The sequence below is a fragment of the Melanotaenia boesemani genome, chromosome 24 (genome assembly GCF_017639745.1).
Source record: "Melanotaenia boesemani isolate fMelBoe1 chromosome 24, fMelBoe1.pri, whole genome shotgun sequence".
In the NCBI taxonomy this organism is placed as follows: Eukaryota; Metazoa; Chordata; class Actinopteri; order Atheriniformes; family Melanotaeniidae; genus Melanotaenia; species Melanotaenia boesemani.
The window spans coordinates 5,357,801-5,376,867 of NC_055705.1; the positions used below are offsets into that span (position 1 = coordinate 5,357,801).

The 19,067-nt window shown below is 44.7% G+C and overlaps 1 protein-coding gene across 1 annotated transcript; it reads left to right on the plus strand.

Annotated features, from left to right (window-relative positions):
* The first annotated feature begins 5,404 nt into the window (after positions 1-5,404).
* On the plus strand, positions 5,405-11,941 carry LOC121635153 (keratin-associated protein 12-2-like). Its single transcript, XM_041978229.1, has 2 exons — positions 5,405-5,827; positions 11,936-11,941. Exons 1-2 carry the CDS (start codon positions 5,405-5,407, stop codon positions 11,939-11,941), a joined length of 429 nt encoding a protein of 142 aa, XP_041834163.1.
* The last annotated feature ends 7,126 nt before the right edge of the window (positions 11,942-19,067 follow it).

Here is a 19,067-nt window from a genome sequence, read left to right on the forward strand (position 1 = left end):
ATACCATCACAGAGCCCTGATCCAGTTCCATACCACCACAGAACCCTGATCCAGTCCCATACCATCACAGAACCCTGATCCAGTCCCATACCATCACAGAACCCTGATCCAGTCCCATACCATTACAGTATCCTGATCCAGTGCCATATCATCACAGAACCCTGATCCAGTTCCATACCATCACAGTATCCTGATCCAGCTCCATAACCTCACAGAACCCTGATCCAGTTCCATACCATCACAGAACCCTGATCCAGTTCCATACCATTACAGAACCCTGATCCAACCCCATACCATCACAGAGCCCTGATCCAGTTCCATACCACCACAGAACCCTGATCCAGTCCCATACCATCACAGAACCCTGATCCAGTCCCATACCATCACAGAACCCTGATCCAACCCCATACCATCGCAGTACCCAGATCCAGTTCCATACCATTACAGAACCCTGATCCAACCCCATACCATCACAGAGCCCTGATCCAGTTCCATACCACCACAGAACCCTGATCCAGTCCCATACCATCACAGAACCCTGATCCAGTCCCATACCATCACAGAACCCTGATCCAGTCCCATACCATTACAGTATCCTGATCCAGTGCCATATCATCACAGAACCCTGATCCAGTTCCATACCATCACAGTATCCTGATCCAGCTCCATAACCTCACAGAACCCTGATCCAGTTCCATACCATCACAGAACCCTGATCCAGTTCCATACCATCACAGAACCCTGATCCAGTTCCATACCATTACAGAACCCTGATCTAGTCTCATACCATCACAGAACCCTCATTTGACCCCATAACATCAGAGCCCTGATCCAACTTCATAGCATCAGAAATTGATCCAAACACATACCATAACAACATACAGCTTTTGGACTTATTGCTGAAAACAGTCTGGATGCTCCATTTCGTCCAACAAAGATCTGGAATACTGATTGGTCTGACTACAATCCAGGTTTCTAGTCAAGTAGCATCTGTGAAGTCTGTATTGTAGAGCCTAAAGAAATTTTAAATTCTTGTTCATGTGGTTCTATCAGCTTGATGATGGTTCGGAATTCAGGTTCATCTGAGGGATCAGAGATCTTTCACACACTAAAATTCCTCCAGACTGACTGAATGCTTAAATGATATTCTGACTGTAGATGAAGAAATATGGAAATCCCTTCACTCTTTATTTGAGGAACATTGTTGTTGAGAAATTTATTCCCATCTCAGTTTTTTTTATTTGTTGCAGGTCTGAAATACAAAAGTGTATGTATATTAACCAATAAATGAACCTGATGGGACAAAAAAAATAAGTTTTGGTTCATACTGTCAGCAGTTCAAGTCTCAGGAAATGTAAGATTTTTTTTCCATACTGTCCCAACTTCTAGTTTTTTGGGTTGTAGTTTTGACTTTTGTTCAACTGTTCTGATGCAGCAACCTTTCTGGACTTAGTCAACTCAGTGTGACTGTTTTCATGACTCACTTGGACTCCGCTGACCAAGTTAATCCTCCAAACTGGGATGTTTTCGACAGCTCGTCTGATTTCCTGATGGACATCATCTTTCTGGGGATTTTTTGGCACAAGACTTTTCCATACTCCTGCAGTACTCCTTTGAACTTCACTGGAACTGGAAACCAGTTTTTAACCTTCAGCGACAGTCCTAATGGTTTTAAAGGAGCTGTCTGGAGATGGACTGCTGTTCCAGGACCAAACCTGGGAAATCTTTTTCAGTGATCTGTATTTTTTACTGAGGATTATGGACCCCTGCCTACCTTTTATGGCTGATTCAGAGCCGTTGGAGAAAACGAGTCCAGCCTTACCGAATTTGTTTAATGATGCATTATAGTAACTAATAAATAAAAGATATTCCAGTATATTTATATTGTTGTAGATGCCACCCAGTGTGCAATATGTACATACTAAAAGGAATAAAAACATGTTTGATACATATTTTTGCCAAACTGAGACTTTCTATTCAGCCTAGTTCAATGTCAAGCTGGAAGACAGGTGCACTTTATGCACCTGGTTGGTTTGGGAACATCTACATCTGAACCAGTATTTGATGGAGGCGTCAGGTCTACGTGGGTTTTTCCTCCAGAGGAATTCCTTCTGGTTTAATTGGTGCCGCTTGTGTTGGCAGAGCCGTGCAGAGTGACTAACGGGTGTGAAATATGTTGAGATTATTTGAGATCATGTAAAAACTGGTCTTAGAAATATTCAAGTGGATTGTTGTTTCATTTCTGGTGGATCATTTTATGCCTTATTGTTGTACATCAATTTGTGTGAATCTCTTTTGTCTCCTTGTACATTTCTCTTCTTACATGTTGATGATTTTAAGTCTTAGGTGTTGGTTTGTAGTTGTGTTGCATCAGGTTAAGGTGGTTTTGAAGAATTTTGTGGTCATTTTCCTCTGTTTGTCACTGGTTTAATCAGTTTCCAGTTTTGTTTTATGTAAGTATTTGGTGGTTTTGGCTCATGTAACATCAGTCTGTTGTTTTTTATTTTAAGTATGGTAAAGGCACATTGTAGTTGGTTAAGGTTCAGTTGGCGGCTGTATTATTTATTTATTTTTTTATTGTTTGTAGTTCTGTCAAATTTAGTGTTTGTTTCGCCTTTTTGTTCATTTATTGATGTATCTTGACAGTTATTTGGTTGTTGTGTTGTGTTGTGGTTTTCTGACAGGTTTTCATCTCTGTCATGAGTTTCTGATGAATTCATGCTAGTTTTTGGTCATCTTGTGACTATATTGAGTTTTATTTCAGCTAAAGTGTTTTTTTAGGTAATTTTGATTCAACTTCAGTTTGGTGTAAGTTTTGCTCCTTTTCTGGTCGTTTTCTGTTGTTTAGTGGCCATTTTAAGGTAATGTCACACTTCTCAGTGAGTCAGTTCTTGTCCATTTTGGTGTTTAAGGATAAGTCTCCCCCCTCCACCCTTGCTGCTGGGTCTCCGGGCTGATCTGAGCTGCCTGGATGTCATCCGAGCTGCTCCTGGAGGAGCAGTTTGCCTCCGACAGGGTGAACCACATTGCAGCGCTGTTTACTTTGGCTGCTGCACGGTTTCAGGTTTAAAGTGAACATTTCCTCCACCTTCCTCACATACATGCACTCCTCCTCCTCCTCCTCCTCCTCCTCCTCCTGCTGTGTATCAGCATTGGCCAGCGTTTTAGAAAACTCATCAACAATGACACTCGCTCTATAAAACATGTTTTGAAACAGAGGAAAGTGACGTTGCAGCTGCATGGCTTTGATCCAGGTGTTGCTATGGTAACTGTTTAAGTTATAATATACTGCTGAAGTAATAATAGCCAAGATGACGAGGTAATGATGTGTCTGTCTGTCTCTTTGACTTGATGAACCCAAAATATTGCTCGCAGTCATTTTATTGTAATTAGGCAAACTGTCAAGGAGGTGTGTGTGTGTGTGTGTGTGTGTGTGTGTGTGTGTTTGCAGTCCGACCAGCTCTGCCACAGTTTTGGCAACAACTTACATTCATGCCATCAGACTGATGCAGAGCCTCAGTCGTTCTCTGCTGAGGTGAGTTCACCTGCCAGTTGTCAGCCAGGTTCATATGGAAGCTGTCAGTCAGCGCTGATCCAGAAAACAGGCCCAGACCAGCTGGAAGGCTGAGTCTCAGTCGGGGTCTCGGTCTCCCTCCAAACTGACCTGGTCCTGTTTGTCAAGGGGGAAACCAGTTCAAGTGAAGTCCATGTAAGAGCTAAGAACCATAAAATGAGCTGGTCCTGCAGTGACCTACAGAGGGCACCACACTGTCATCTTCCACTTATGAACTAAATGATATTGAGATGGGGATATTGAGAGTCTGTAACCAAAGTCCCTTTACAGTTCATAATTTTTTCTTGTTTCTTTGTGGCAAAGCATCAGTTTGTGTTCTTTTTTTAGTCTGGATTCTGGATTCAGTCAATATGGGCAGTTTGGGCTGATTTATAGAACACTGGCGGCGCACACGGGTGAAGTGGTTCTTAGTTCTCCAGTCTGGTGCTTGTTTTTGTTTGTTTCGTTTATTGTTTCTGTACTATTAAAATCACTTACAGTTGTCTGAACTTCATTGGCCTCCATTTATGGTATAACATGCCCAACACCGGCAAATTTCATTTAAAAAAATCAACATCCCGGAGGTCATAGCAAGACCACGTGGATCTCCGTGGATGGTTAAGGCCCGTTTATGCTCGATGCAGAAGACAGATACGCAGATGGATGGACAGTTTCGTCCGTCTTCTATTTCAGGAGCTTAGCTATCCATCACTTGACGCAGAAGACGGAGCAATACCACCAGAAATCTTGGGGGCAGTGCTGAGTGGAATAACTGACATGCTACCAGGGAAAGAAACAAACCAGAGAAGAAGAGGAGGATCAGGAAGAGAACAAAAATGCAGAAGAAGAATGAAGATGAGCACAGCAGCTGTAGAAATTGCGCGAGCTTTTAAAGAAAGACTATATGCAAGTGTTTAGGGTATGTTCGGTGGTAGGAAACAACTTTATTGAGATGCAGTACTGCCGCTAACCGGTGTGTGAGGGAACTTTGAACTCAGCACTGCTCACTAGTGGAGGAATTGACCTAACCATGGCAACGTAAAACATGCATGGAAGTATGAGGACGCATGGAAGTATGAAAACTGCAAAGGCCAGCACTACAGAGCATCTTCCTCTCAAACAACAGATCCATCACCTACAAAATGGACAAATTGGAGTTACTGATGGCCACACACAGTTTTGTACGGAATTGCAGGGATGTTTTCATTACGGAGACGTGGTTTCACCAACTGATCCCCAATGCTGCAGTGGAGCTAACGGTCCACATGCTACACCAACAGGACAGAGACCGAGGCTTGAGTAAGAGCAGCAGGCTCTGTTTACGTCAGGCATGTCAAACTGGTCCAGCAAAGGGCCGTGTGGCTGCAGGTTTTTGTTCCAACCAGCCAAGAGCACACAGTTTGACCAATCAGCTGTCTGAAGACTGAGATCAGTTGATTGAATTAGTCAAATCTGGTGTGCTGCTGCTTGGTTGGAACAAAAACCTGCAGCCACACGGCCCTTTGCTGGACCAGTTTGACATGCCTGGTTTACGTGCTTGACCCAGCTGTACTCCTAATTTAGAGGTTTTGGCTGTCTCGTGCAGACCTACAGAGTCACTCCCCTCCTCCACCTTGCTGGATCTGACCATCTATGTGGACAGGGCCCACTCCATCAGATTCTTGGGCGTGCAGATCTCTAACGACCACTCCTGGACCGCCAGCACCACGTTGGCAGTGAAGCAAGCCTAACAGCGACTCCATTTCCTAAGGGTGCTCAGGAGGAACAACCTGGAGGAGAAGCTGCTGGTGTCATTCTACAGAGCCACCATAGGTGTCATTGCCGTGTCTGGACCTGGATCTGGAGTCATCGATGTGTCTGGATCTGAATCTGAAGTCAATGCTGTGTCTGGACCGGGATCTGGAGTCATCACTGTGTCTGGACCTGGATCTGGTGTCATCACTGTGTCTGGACCTGGATCTGAAGTCATCACTGTGTCTGGACCTGGATCTGGTGTCATCACTGTGTCTGGACCTGGATCTGGAGTCATCACTGTGTCTAGGGCTGGACCTGGAGTCGTTACTGTGTCTGGACCTTGATCTGGAGTCATCACTATGTCTGGATCTGGAGTCATTGCTGAGTCTGGACCTGGATCTGGAGTCATTGCTGTGTCTAAACATGGATCTGGAGTCATTGCTGTGTCTGGACCTGGCTCTGAAGTTATTGCTGTGTCTGGATCTGGATCTGGAGTCATTGCTGTGTCTGGACCTGGATCTGGATCCAATGCTGGACCTAGTACTATTACTAATTATTTTCATCACCTTATTGCCATTATAAAACTGACATCATATGAGACCACATCATAAGGTGTAACCAGTCTGACGCCTACTGGGAGTCAGGGCTGGAAACCAAACACTAGAAGCCAGATACTACTGATGTGGAATCAGAAGAAGCCAGCTGCTACTGAGGTAGAACCAGTAGAAGCCAGCTGCTACTGATGTGGAACCAGTAGAAGCCAGATGTTACTGATGTGGAACCAGCTGCTAATGATGTGGAACCAGTAAAAGCCAGCTGCTACTGATGCGGGACCGGCTGCTACTGATGTGGAACCAGTAGAAGCCAGCTGCTACTGATGTTGGACCAGCTGCTACTGATATGGAACAAGTAGAAGCCATCTGCTACTGATGTGGGACCAGCAGAAGCCAGGTGCTACTGATGTGGAACCAGTAGATGCCAGCTGCCACTGATGTGGAACCAGTAGAAGCCAGATGTTACTGATGTGGAACCAGCTGCTAATGATGTGGAACCAGTAAAAGCCAGCTGCTACTGATGCGGGACCGGCTGCTACTGATGTGGAACCAGTAGAAGCCAGCTGCTACTGATGTTGGACCAGCTGCTACTGATATGGAACAAGTAGAAGCCATCTGCTACTGATGTGGGACCAGCAGAAGCCAGGTGCTACTGATGTGGAACCAGTAGATGCCAGCTGCCACTGATGTGGAGCCAGTAGAAGCCATCTGCTACACATGGGGAACTAGTAGAAGCCAGCTGCAACTGATGTGGGAACGGCTGCTACTGATGTGGAACCAGTACAAGCCATCTGCTACTGATGTGGGACCAGTTGCTACTGATGTGGAACCAGTAGAAGCCATCTGCTACTGATATGGGACCAGCTGCTACTGATGTGGAACCAGGAGAAGCCAGCTGCTACTGATGCGGCACCAGCTGCTACTGATGTGGAACCAGTAGATGTCAGTTTCTACTGATGTGGGACCAGTGGAAGCCAGCTGCTACTGATGTTGGACCAGTAGAAGCCAGCTGTTACTGATGTGGAACCAGCTGCTAATGATGTGGGACCAGTTGAAGCCAGCTGTTACTGATGCTGGACCAGCTGCTACTGATGTGGGACCAGTAGAAGCCAGCTGCTACTGATGTGGACCCAGCTGCTACTGATGTGGGACCAGCTGCTACAGATGTGGAACCAGTAGAAGCCATCTGCTACTGATATGGGACCAGCTGCTACTGATGTGGAACCAGGAGAAGCCAGCTGCTACTGATGTGGAACCAGTAGATGTCAGTTTCTACTGATGTGGGACCAGTGGAAGCCAGCTGCTACTGATGTTGGACCAGTAGAAGCCAGCTGTTACTGATGTGGAACCAGCTGCTAATGATGTGGGACCAGTAGAAGCCAGCTGCTACTGATGCTGGACCAGCTGCTACTGATGTGGGACCAGTAGAAGCCAGCTGCTACTGATTTGGACCCAGCTGCTACTGATGTGGGACCAGCTGCTACAGATGTGGAACCAGTAGAAGCCAGCTGCTACTAATATGGGACCAGCTGCTACTGATGTGAAACCAGGAGAAGCCAGCTGCTACTGATGCGGCACCAGCTGCTACTGATGTGGAACCAGTAGAAGCCAGCTGCTACTGATGTGGGACCAGCTGCTACAGATGTGGAACCACTAGAAGCCAGCTGCTGATGTAGGACCAGTAGATGTCAGTTTCTACTGATGTGGGACCAGTGGAAGCCAGCTGCTACTGATGTTGGACCAGTAGAAGCCAGCTGTTACTGATGTGGAACCAGCTGCTAATGATGTGGGACCAGTTGAAGCCAGCTGTTACTGATGCTGGACCAGCTGCTACTAATGTGGGACCAGTAGAAGCCAGCTGCTACTGATGTGGACCCAGCTGCTACTGATGTGGGACCAGCTCCTACAGATGTGGAACCAGTAGAAGCCAGCTGCTGATGTAGGACCAGTAGAAGTCAGTTGCTACTGATGTGGAACTAGTAGAAGCCAGCTGCAACTGATGTTGGACCAGCTGCTACTGATGTGGAACCAGTAGGAGCCAGCTGCTACTGATGTGGGACCAGCTGCTACAGATGTGGAACCACTAGAAGCCAGCTGCTGATGTACGACCAGTAGATGTCAGTTGCTACTGATGTGGGACCAGTAGAAGCCAGCTACTACTGATGTTGGACCACTAGAAGCCAGCTGCTGATGTACGACCAGTAGATGTCAGTTGCTACTGATGTGGAACTAGTAGAAGCCAGCTGCAACTGATGTGGGACCAGCTGCTACTGATGTGGAACCAGTTGAAGCCATCTGCTACTGATGTGGGACCAGTTGCTACTGATGTGGAACCAGTAGAAGCCAGCTGTTGCTGATGTGGAACCAGCTGCTACTGATGTGGAACCAATAGAAGCCAGCTGCTGATGTAGGACCAGTAGAAGTCAGCTACTACTGATGTTGGACCAATAGAAGCCAGCTGCTACTGATGTGTAACCAAATGCTACTGAATATGGAACCAGTTGAAGCCAGCTGCTGATGTAGGACCAGTAGAAGCCAGCTGCTACTGATGTGGGACCAGTAGTGGCCAGCTGCTACTGATGTGGGACCAGCTGCTACAGATGTGGAACCAGTAGAAGCCAGCTGCTGATGTAGGACCAGTAGAAGTCAGTTGCTACTGATGTGGAACTAGTAGAAGCCAGCTGCAACTGATGTTGGACCAGCTGCTACTGATGTGGAACCAGTAGGAGCCAGCTGCTACTGATGTGGGACCAGCTGCTACAGATGTGGAACCACTAGAAGCCAGCTGCTGATGTACGACCAGTAGATGTCAGTTGCTACTGATGTGGGACCAGTAGAAGTCAGCTACTACTGATGTTGGACCAATAGAAGCCAGCTGCTACTGATGTGTAACCAAATGCTACTGAATATGGAACCAGTAGAAGCCAGCTACTACTAATGTGAAACCAGTAGAAGCCATCTGCTACTGATGTGGGACCAGCAGAAGCCAGCTGCTACTGATATAGAACCAGTAGAAGCCAGCTGCTACTGATGTGGGACCAGCAGAAGCCAGCTGCTACTGATGTTGGATGAGTAGAAGCCAGCTGCTACTGATGTAGAACCAAATGCTACTGATGTGGAACCAATAGAAGTCAGTTGCTACTGATCTGGAACCAGTAGAACGCAGATGCTACTGATGTGGAACCAGTAGAAGCCAGCTGCTACTAATGTGACACCAGTAGAAGCCATCTGCTACTGATGTGAAACCAGTAGAAGCCATCTGCTACTGATGTGGGACCAGCAGAAGCCAGCTGCTACTGATGTTGGATGAGTAGAAGCCAGCTGCTACTGATGTAGAACCAAATGCTACTGATGTGGAACCAATAGAAGTCAGTTGCTACTGATCTGGAACCAGTAGAACCAGCTGCTACAGATGTGGAACCAGTAGAAGCAAGCTGCTAAGTAAGTAAGTAAGTAAGTAAATGTTTATTTATATAGCACCTTTCAAGATAAAATCACAAAGTGCTTAACAATAAGATAAAACACTAAATAACAGTAATACAGAGAGAATAAAAACAAATAAAACTAAGTAAAAGCAAGTTTAAAAAGATGTGTTTTTAGCTGCTTTTTAAAAGAGATCATGGAGTCCACAGCTCTCAGGCTTGGAGGAAGGGAGTTCCAGAGGACAGGAGCCTCTGCTGCAAAGGCTCTGTCACCCTTAGTTTTCAGCCGTGTTGGCTTAACAACCAGCAGATCTTGATGACTCGATCTCAGGGACCTGCTGGGCACGTAGAGCTGTAGGAGATCCCTGATGTATTCAGGTGCCTGGTCATGTAGGGCTTGATAGGTAAAAACCAAAATTTTAAAATGCACCCTGTAATAAATGGGCAGAAGCCAGCTGCTACTGATGTGGAACCAGCTGCTACTGATGTGGAACCAGCTGCTACTGATGTGGGACCAGTAGAAGCCAGTGATGGCTACTACTGACAGAACCTTGTGCTGCATGTCGAGATCCTGAAAAACTCCAAAATGTTCTTACAATTCCAGGCCAGATAAATTAAAACATTAACAGTTTAAAGCGTTATAAGGTTAAAACTCGATGGGCATCGACTGGCCATTGTGCCAGGGTGCTGTACTTGTATCTGGAGGGGTGTCTGGAGGGCCAAAAAAAGACACAGAATATTCAACAATAGAAAATTACTGAGATGGAAAAAAAGGTGAGCATTTGTTGTGATGGATAATTACTGGGTGTCAGGGTTTCCTTTCCCAAGAACCATTGGCATGTTCCACCAGGCCATACATTTCATACATTTTTTGGAGGGAAATATTCATCTCAACCAACAAGCATTTATTAAAGATCAGACATGAGGGTCCTCATTTGCCTCTATATTTCTTACTCATAGCCATCCTTACAATTCACTTTTGTAAGGTTAAATGATTAGCTTGTTACGGCTTACTTTCATCTATTAAAGCCAGCCGTGTGGTAGCATGTAATGTCCCAGCAGTATGGATTTAAAGTCAAAGACACAACGCAGACAACACTGAAGATCCCCTTCAGAAAGGACTGTGTCTGCATTTCAATGGTTTGTATTTAAAAGTCCAAATCTGCATCATCTCTTTAAGCTGGCTTTTTTTTTTTATTTTAAACTTGATCATGCTTAGTTTAAATTCTTCCCTTTTGTCTTTTTTTATTTTAAATTATGCTTCATATATTCTTATGTTTTTAATGTCTTTGTAAAGCCCTTTAATCTCCATGTTGTTGCATTGTGCTGTACAAATAAAGTTGCTTTGCTTTGAATGTAAAAGGAAATGTCTCACTGAGTAACAGCTTGGTTTAACTAAAAACTCTGGTGGGACTGGCACCGTCAAGGACAAGAAAACAAGTAAAAACTTTTAAAAAACAAAGTAAATAAATCAGTTTCAGTGCATAATGAAATGATAAAAATAAACCTTGGGGAAGGAAAAAAGACAAACTGATGGAGGTCAGTGTTCCTGCCTGCTGCTACTGAATAAAGCTTTTTTTCTTTAAATGATTAAAGAATCTGATTAATTATATAAGTGGAATTATACATGTATTATAGAAAACGTTACCCATGATGCTCTCCTTATCTGAATCTGTTAATTCTGCAAAAAGTCCAAAGTTTGAGGCCCAATTTGTGTCAGTTGTTGTTAAAAATGTATTTATTACTTAAGAACAATAAGCATACCATTTCTTACTAAACCCTTTCTTAGTGTGGTTCATCTTCCATCTAGTTGCCTCTTCCTCCTCCTCTTCCTCTGCCAGACTGTTCGGATTGTAGTTGTCTCACGATGCTTGGCTAGAAGTGACACAATTCAGCTTTAAATACAACATTTTGACTTGGATGCACTGTCGCGATCATGGGCTGTGTGGGGGTGATCTTCTTTTTCTGGTTGCAGTTTTTTGTTTGTGGTTCTGGATTTTTGTCATTTGTTTCTGTTAAGATCATGTCTTGTTTTTTTCCTTGTGTGCTCTGTGGTTTCTGTTTCTGCCTCATTAGAACACCTGGTCTGATTGCTCATCCACTTCACCTGTTCCCCATTACTCCCTCCGTGTATATATGTCCCTGGTTTTCAGTCACTCCTTGTCAGATCCTCTTATGTGGTCATATGTGGTTTATGTTGTTTGGATTTTCCCTGTCTTGTGTGGTTCCCTGTCTCAAGTCTTGGAAAATAAACCTTCATCTGCACCGATCCTGCCTCCTGCTCTGACTGCCTGCACTTGGGTCCTCACCTCCACCGCAAACCGTGACATGCACACCTTTAATTTTAATCTGTTGTCACTGCACTACTTAGTCCCTCTTCAGTCTCTCCTTCTCTGGCAGATTACCAGCAACAGCACCTCACAAGTTGAACTCCAGCATTCAGGTATTGTCTCCAGATTGCCGACCTGTTTACGTCCTTGGAATACCCCCCTTGCCTTGCCCTCGTCGGATTCCTCTTGCTTGGATTTTTGGATTTCCAGATTTTGACCCAAGCTTTGCTTCTGGACCATGAGCCTCGCCTGTCGTCTTGGATAAGTACCCCATCTGCCTCAGTCTTCTGACCATTGCCTCTGGATTTTGAACTTTCTCAGCTCCTTTCCTTCCATCTCCAGGACTAGACGGCTTCACTTGAGTCTCACCGGACTCTTGACCCTTTTTTCAATAAATCTGTTTTCTTTGTATTCCTACTCCTGTGTGTGGTTGAATTTCCAGGTCCTCTGTCAATCATTACAGGTATTTAGTGACACAGACGTGGGGTTCGCGAAGCTAACCCAGGTCGTCCAAATGACTAGAGCCCAATGTAGCAATCCTGTGGGTCCATGGAAACCTTTTTGAGAACCACTGTTGCAAACAACCTTATACAAAGCTAATTTTGAGGTGCAACAACAGAAAAAAATTAGACCTATTTCATCAAATCACTAATTATGGGATTTTTTTTATCATGTTAGAGACGACTCAAAGCTGGAGGCAGCAGAAATGAATATGTGAAGATTCCCAAGATCACTAATGACGACATTAGAGAGTCAGCCTAGATTAAGTTGGGGGGTAAAGCAAGAGGTGAGGTTGAGCAGGATTGGACATGCTGAAAAAAGATGAGGGTAACATTGGGAGGATATAGTGGCAAGTGGAGAGAGGGAGACTAGGGGAGGTTTATGGATGCAGTGAGACGTGAAATGCAGGTGGCAGGAAACAGAGGAAGATGCAGAAAACAAACAGAAAAAAGTGATGTGATGACCCCCTGCTGGACTCTAACTAAAGAAAAAATAAAACTCAACCTTAATGTTTGTGTTCCAGACCATGGCGAAGGCGTGCGAGGACAGAACCACCAGCTTCTTGTGGGAGGAAGGCCACCTTGCAGAACAGATCCCTTTCAGTCTTTTCATCCCAACCCGACCATTTCCTCTGCACACTATATTCAGAAATCCAGAGCTACATGGTTGGTGAAACAATGAAGGATTTCACAAACAAATGTACCGTCAGCATTTTTCTGTCGAACAAAAGCAAATCTGTCATCTGTCAAGAGAAAACTGTACCTTTCTTTAGCAGAAGCAAACGCTTCAGGCACATTTCGCTGTTGGATTTTTGAGAGGTGCATTCCTGTTTGCTAAAACTATTCTTCCCTCTGATTAAACGTCTTTCACAGCTCTCATAGGAAGTATGACCCTTTATACATGTTAGATGTGTCCTCGCTGATGCACCACAGATCAGAGCATCAATGTTTACAGAGTATGTCCGGTCTTTATAAATTATATATAGTCTTTCAGATGTTTGTACTTGATCACAAAGTCTTTCAGATGCTCCTCCAGAAGACTTGGCTTACGTTGTCCAATAAACACAGCAGCAATAACTGGATGAAAATGGCCACACTTCACCAGTATTGGCCGGAATTGGAGACCACTACTTTTGAAACCACCATTGATGTGCAGTTGGCTGCCAGGACAGGACCTCGCAGATGTACACCCCCATGAACCTGGTGCTGCTCAGTCTCTCCACAGCAGCAGCATTAAATGTCTCGGGGGGGTGTGGCCTCTTCTGAAGTCCAGTGTGGCCTCTTCTGAAGTCTAGAACAATCTCCTTGGTCTTGTCCACATTTAAAAGGAGGTTGTTGTTGCTGCACCACATGGAAAGTTGGCTGACGACCGTCCTGCTGTTTATCTCATCGTTGTTTGAGATGAGACCCACCACAGTCGTATCACCTGCAAACATCACTCTGTGGTAGGTGTGCAGTGATGAGCCAGCAGGGGGAAGAGGTGTTATTGCCACCCGTACTGCTTGTGGCCTCTCACTGAGGAAGTCCAGCAACCAGCTGCACAGTGAGGTGTTGAGTCCCAGGTGGTCCAGTTTAGTGATGAGCTGTTGTGGAATGATAGTGTTGAACGCTGAACTGAAGTCTATGAACAGCATCCGTACGTATGCGTCCTTGGTGAAGGACTCATATGCATGAAGAAATCAAAGAAGCCGTTGAGGTTGTTCAGCAGAGGGAAGTTACTGTAACAGACCTGTTGTTACGACCCAATGTAGGGGTATGATTGGGCGCAACAAAAGATGACGCTGGGGACAGATGGTAAAGCAAAATAAAACCATTTTATTAAAACCCCGTGAACGTCGAGTGAAAACCTCTAACAGAAAATACACAAAATAAACAAGTGCTGGGGTTAGTGGACCTGCTGAAAGAAACAAACCAAATATAGCCCAGAAATCCACCGAGTATAACCCACAACATAACTGCAACTCGGGGTGAAACCTAAAACCAAATAAAAAGCAGCAGATCCATAAACTAATGTGACCGTCGTCACAAAAAAAAAACACTCTAACCTAGCCCAACACAGAACTAATCACAACCAAACTTAAACACCACGACACACACCCAGTGCACAGCGTGAGAGGGAAAGGGCCTGAGCCATTCCGGCTCTCCCCCTCCTGACTGGCTTCTGCTGCAGCCTTTTTAGCACAAGCTTCTTCTGAGCTGCAGCCTGATTGGTCCGATGATTAACCAGTCAGAAGGGAGGAGATTGAGGTGTGCCGGCTCCAGCCACTCCAGACAGAGCCTCCACACAGGCAATTAATGGCAGTAACGAGCTGCAGCTGCCAGCAATTGGCAGTAGCCGTAACACCTGTGGTGAGGGTTTGTAGTCTGTGATTGACTGTTTACGCTGCCACAGGCTCCGTGTATCTCTGCTGTCTTTAAAGTGTCTGGTTATCCTCTCTCTGTAGTCCTGTTTAGCTTTTAGGTCAGCTCTTGCTGTTCTCAGGCCTTCTGCATCCCCAGCTCTGAAGGCAGGATTCCTGGCCCTCAGCAGCCTGCAGACCTCTCCTGTCAGCCAAGGCTTCTGGTAGCTTTGGTGATGATGGTCCATGTGTGGGTTACATCATCCATGCATATCCTGATGGAGGAAGTGGCGTTGTCTGTGTGCTCCTCGGTGTCTGTGGCTGCTGGCTTGAACACTTCCCAGTCCATAGCGTCAAAGCAGTGTTGGAGTGCAGAAGATCAGCGTTGTTGGTGGTGGGGGTGTAAACTGCCCCGGCAGGTAGAAAGGACGGCACTTCATGATCATTTTGAGGCTGAAAGTTGGTTTGATTCCTTTTATCACTTCGATGAGTGGTGGTAATTTTTTCATCAATAAAGACAATTTACAACAATTTATTGCTCTTTATTTTTTATATTCTTATTAGGGTCTGAGCCATACGAAGTATGGAAGGACCCTATTGTTTTCCAAATGTTTATTCTTCTCTTCCTCCTTCTCCTTCTAAGCATTTTGAGCCTAAATATCACCCCCTAAACACCCATGAAAAGTTGTGAAATTTGGCACACACATCAAGCCCGGTGAAAATTTCGATATTCCGCATAGACTTCAATGCAAAAATGGCTCAACGGCGCCACCTAGAAAAAAATAAAATCCCCAAATGAATGGGGTCCCGAACGTCTACTTCAACGTAGGAAGACGAAACTCAGCACACACGTGTAACACCCCGAGTCGAGCAAAAAAGTCAATCAAACACCTGTTGCCATGGCAACGGGGTGCCCGCCATCTTGGCGTGTACGTCCATTTTTTTCCCATTTTTTGTACTTTACACACATCGTATTTGAACGAACTAGTCTGAGGGGATTCGTGCGATTGACTCCAAACTTGGAGGGAGGCTTCCTGACAAGTTGGGAACCAAATGCTCCTCAAATCTTTCTAATAGGAAAAAGCGTGTTACCGTGGCAACCCACGGAAAAAAGCCTTCTCGTCATGAAACATGGTTTGCTCCTATCTCCATAGGAATACATGGGAACTGCACCAAAGTTGACAGGATTCATATTTGTTGGGTCCTTAACACATTACAACACCTGTTGCCATGGCAACATAGCATGTTAGCTAGCATATTAGCATGCTAGCAAAAAACACTAACTAGGTATATCAACATTTCAGTTTCTCAGCTGGGTGTTTTGCCATGTTACCTACCATGTTACCAGGTTACCTACCATGCTAGGAAAAGGTGTATGAGACGGGTGGCGGGGTCCAGGACGCTCGGACTCGATGGATGCCACTTGCGGCTTTAATTTGATTTGTTTTTACCTCTTTTTGTTTTGTTATTTTGACACTGTAGCTGTGTACATCCACCATGGTCATCAGTTCATCCTAAGTTCGTACCTATCTGTGTCATTCTGTTAGTTTTTTAATATTTGGTTGTTTTACGTCTCTTACTGTCCATCAAACAGATGCTTGATGTTTTTATCTCTGTTCTCACTCATTTTGTGGTTTATGAAGTTATGGCTCTTCATCACTCGCACCTGTGTGGGAGGTTGTTGAAGAAAGTACATTATTATGTTTATATGAAATTTGCACAAGATGCTTCCTCATTATGTTTTTATCTGTTTCACATTGTTTTTGGTGCAGAGGGAGTTTGTTCTCATTGTGTAACTCTTCATATTCACACCCTCAACTTCAACCCCTCACGTATCATCCCACATTACACAAGGAAAAAAAATCTGTAAAATCTTGTTTAATCAGCAAGTGTTGCAACGATGCTCTGACTGACACAGCTGCTTCCTTCCCTTCTGCAGCTGAGTTTTCCCTGGGAAAGCGTTGACAGTTAACTCACCGCTGTAAGATCTGTTTTTTCAATTTGAGGCAGTCAGGAGAAGTTTCTCCTACTCGGACAGAAGCAGCTGATCTCCAGAAGACTGTTGCAGAGTACTCGGGAAGTTAAACAGGAGTTTGGGAATCAAACTTCTTCACATGATGTCCCTGAAAGCATCATGGCCACCTCTTTTCCTCCCTCAGGTCTATTTTTAGACTTTTTATTAAATGTCATTGTGGCTCTAATTTCACCTATAAAACTATCTGGAACATGCCAGGTGTTGTCTGTTATGTATTTATAGGTACATAATTACAGCAAACATCAGTGTCGAGGTCAGAGCGGGTGAAGCTACAGCACAGCAACAGGAGGAGCAGAGCACTGCAGTGACTAACACCTGTGGCAGGTAATGACTAACCGGTGATGAATTACACCTGAACCTCAGCCAGGTCTGCTACTGTCTGCACACACTTTCACAGTTTCCCTTTAAATAAACACATTCCTGAGCTTATTGTTGGCACGAAGATGCACACACCGCATACCTGGGAGGGGATGTTTGATTGACAGCCCGGGGCCTGGCCAGGCAGGACTGTGGTTAGTGTGCGTGTGAGACGGGTTCGTTAACAGTCTGTCACTAATTGTCACAGCTGTGTCCTGGGTTGCTTGCTCAGATCTGGGGTTATAATTGTGCCTCACTCCTGAGCGAGCGGAGGTCCGTTCTGAGAGCAGACAAATGTCCTCTGGAAGCACATCAGGCACATTTTCAGCTAAAAATATTTTCCCTGAAAGAAAAATCTAATCTGAGCAAACAAAAATTAATTCAGTGCACACAAAATGCAGACACACCAGGATAAAAATGGTTCTCAGGTTCATTTATCAGTTTTCTCTCGTCTGCACGCCAACACACTCGGAGCGAGTCGTCCTGATTGGCTGCTTCGCAGCATCCTGACAACACTGTTAAAGGTGGGATCCGGTGGTACCTCAAGTCCAGAGGACATGGTTGTCTTTTATGTTTTCAGTTAATTTTATATTTTCAATAAACTGTACATTTATCTACGTCATACGAAGGACTTCCTGATGATTTCCTCTCATGTTGTCTGACACAGTGCTGTTTATTCTGCATTGACTTACTGGTCATCTCTCTTCGCTGTTGCTAGGCTAACTGTTGCAGGATGTGTGTGAACCAAATCAGCAACAAGAAAACTTCACATCACATGTAAGTAGTAATTTAGCTCGGTCTAGTTTCTCTCATTTGTTTTGGTGACAGTGAACATGTCTATTTTCTCCTTTCTGTGAGCTTGCTGGTTAGCTAGCGATCTTTAACGTAACTAACATAGCTTATGCTGCTACAACAGTTTTTAAACCTTGCTAGCCACAATAGTTGAGACTAATGCTTTTCTCTGGAATCACAAAAGTCAGAACAATTCATGAAAATCTTGGTCGTTACAAATATTAAGATAATAGGCTTGAATAGCTAAGGTAAAGTTATTTAATGAAAGCCTTTCACGCCAGCCTCTTGGTTTTGTAGTTTATTTTCAGAATTACTGAGGTTGTCTACTAGGCTGATCTATAATATGTTTCCTTGGCTAAATTGAGCTCTTGTACTTTTACTATGTGATGCATCAAATGATGGAGAGACTTCTCAACAAACTGGAATCTGCTCTAAACCAGCAACCACATAATCTGGATTACGTGTAATTCCTGACACGCCATGAACGTCTTTTGTTTGTGTCAGAACAGATAGCAATACGTCAGTGATTACAGAAGCAATCCAGCGTCTCCATCTTTGGTCCAGGCTGAAATAAATGCCAGGAGCATGCACATTGTGGAACATGAGACAGAAGTCGGTCCAGGTCCTGGTCCCCCAAAAATCATAATAGAAAAAAGAAAAGTGAAGGATGAAGAGTCAATCTGACAGAAATCTTGCTGTTGACTCTACTGAACCAAAGAGAAAGACACCCATGAGTTCATCCTACGTTACAAACAAGGAAACAGCATGGTGAATATCATGTTCTGACCTCGAGGCTGATCCAGATAAATCCAGGACCTACGTTCGGACAAATTCACCCTGGTGCCATGCAGCTGCCTTTTATTTACATCTGTATAATCCTTGCGTGAAGTGTGGGAAAGTCAGACACAGCTTCCATGTTGGAAGTGGTTGCAGACTGTACTGTCCAGCCTGCTTTCATCTCATTGCTCAGTCAATGAAACCCTCGCTGGTTGGTTGTAGTGCCATGAGACAGCAACAAAAGTTAAACATTAAACATTTTTCTACCTGACCATTTCACATGCTTGAAAGTCGCCTGTCGCTTGGCTGGAGGAGGCCAGCGATTTTCACCTCATCACTCAAATTCCACAGGAAATGATGGAGAAGGAGCAATGTGGCCTCCCGTGTGTCCGGCCCATAAGTCCTCTGGATTTGAGATACCTCAGGAGCACCGGATCCCACAGTTTATAGTATTGTCAGGATGCTCTTGGTCTTAACATTACTCAGCAGCAGACAGCTTCAGATTTAGCCCCTTATACTTCATCCAGCAGCATGTAGCTTCAACGTTAGTTCCCTTCACTTTACCCAGTGTAGTAGTACAAGTTCGTCAGGTTGGCCTCTCCTCCCTACTCCATGATTGAATGATTGATTTCACCTAGCTTGGTAGTTGATTATAAAAAGGGTAGAGCCAGGAC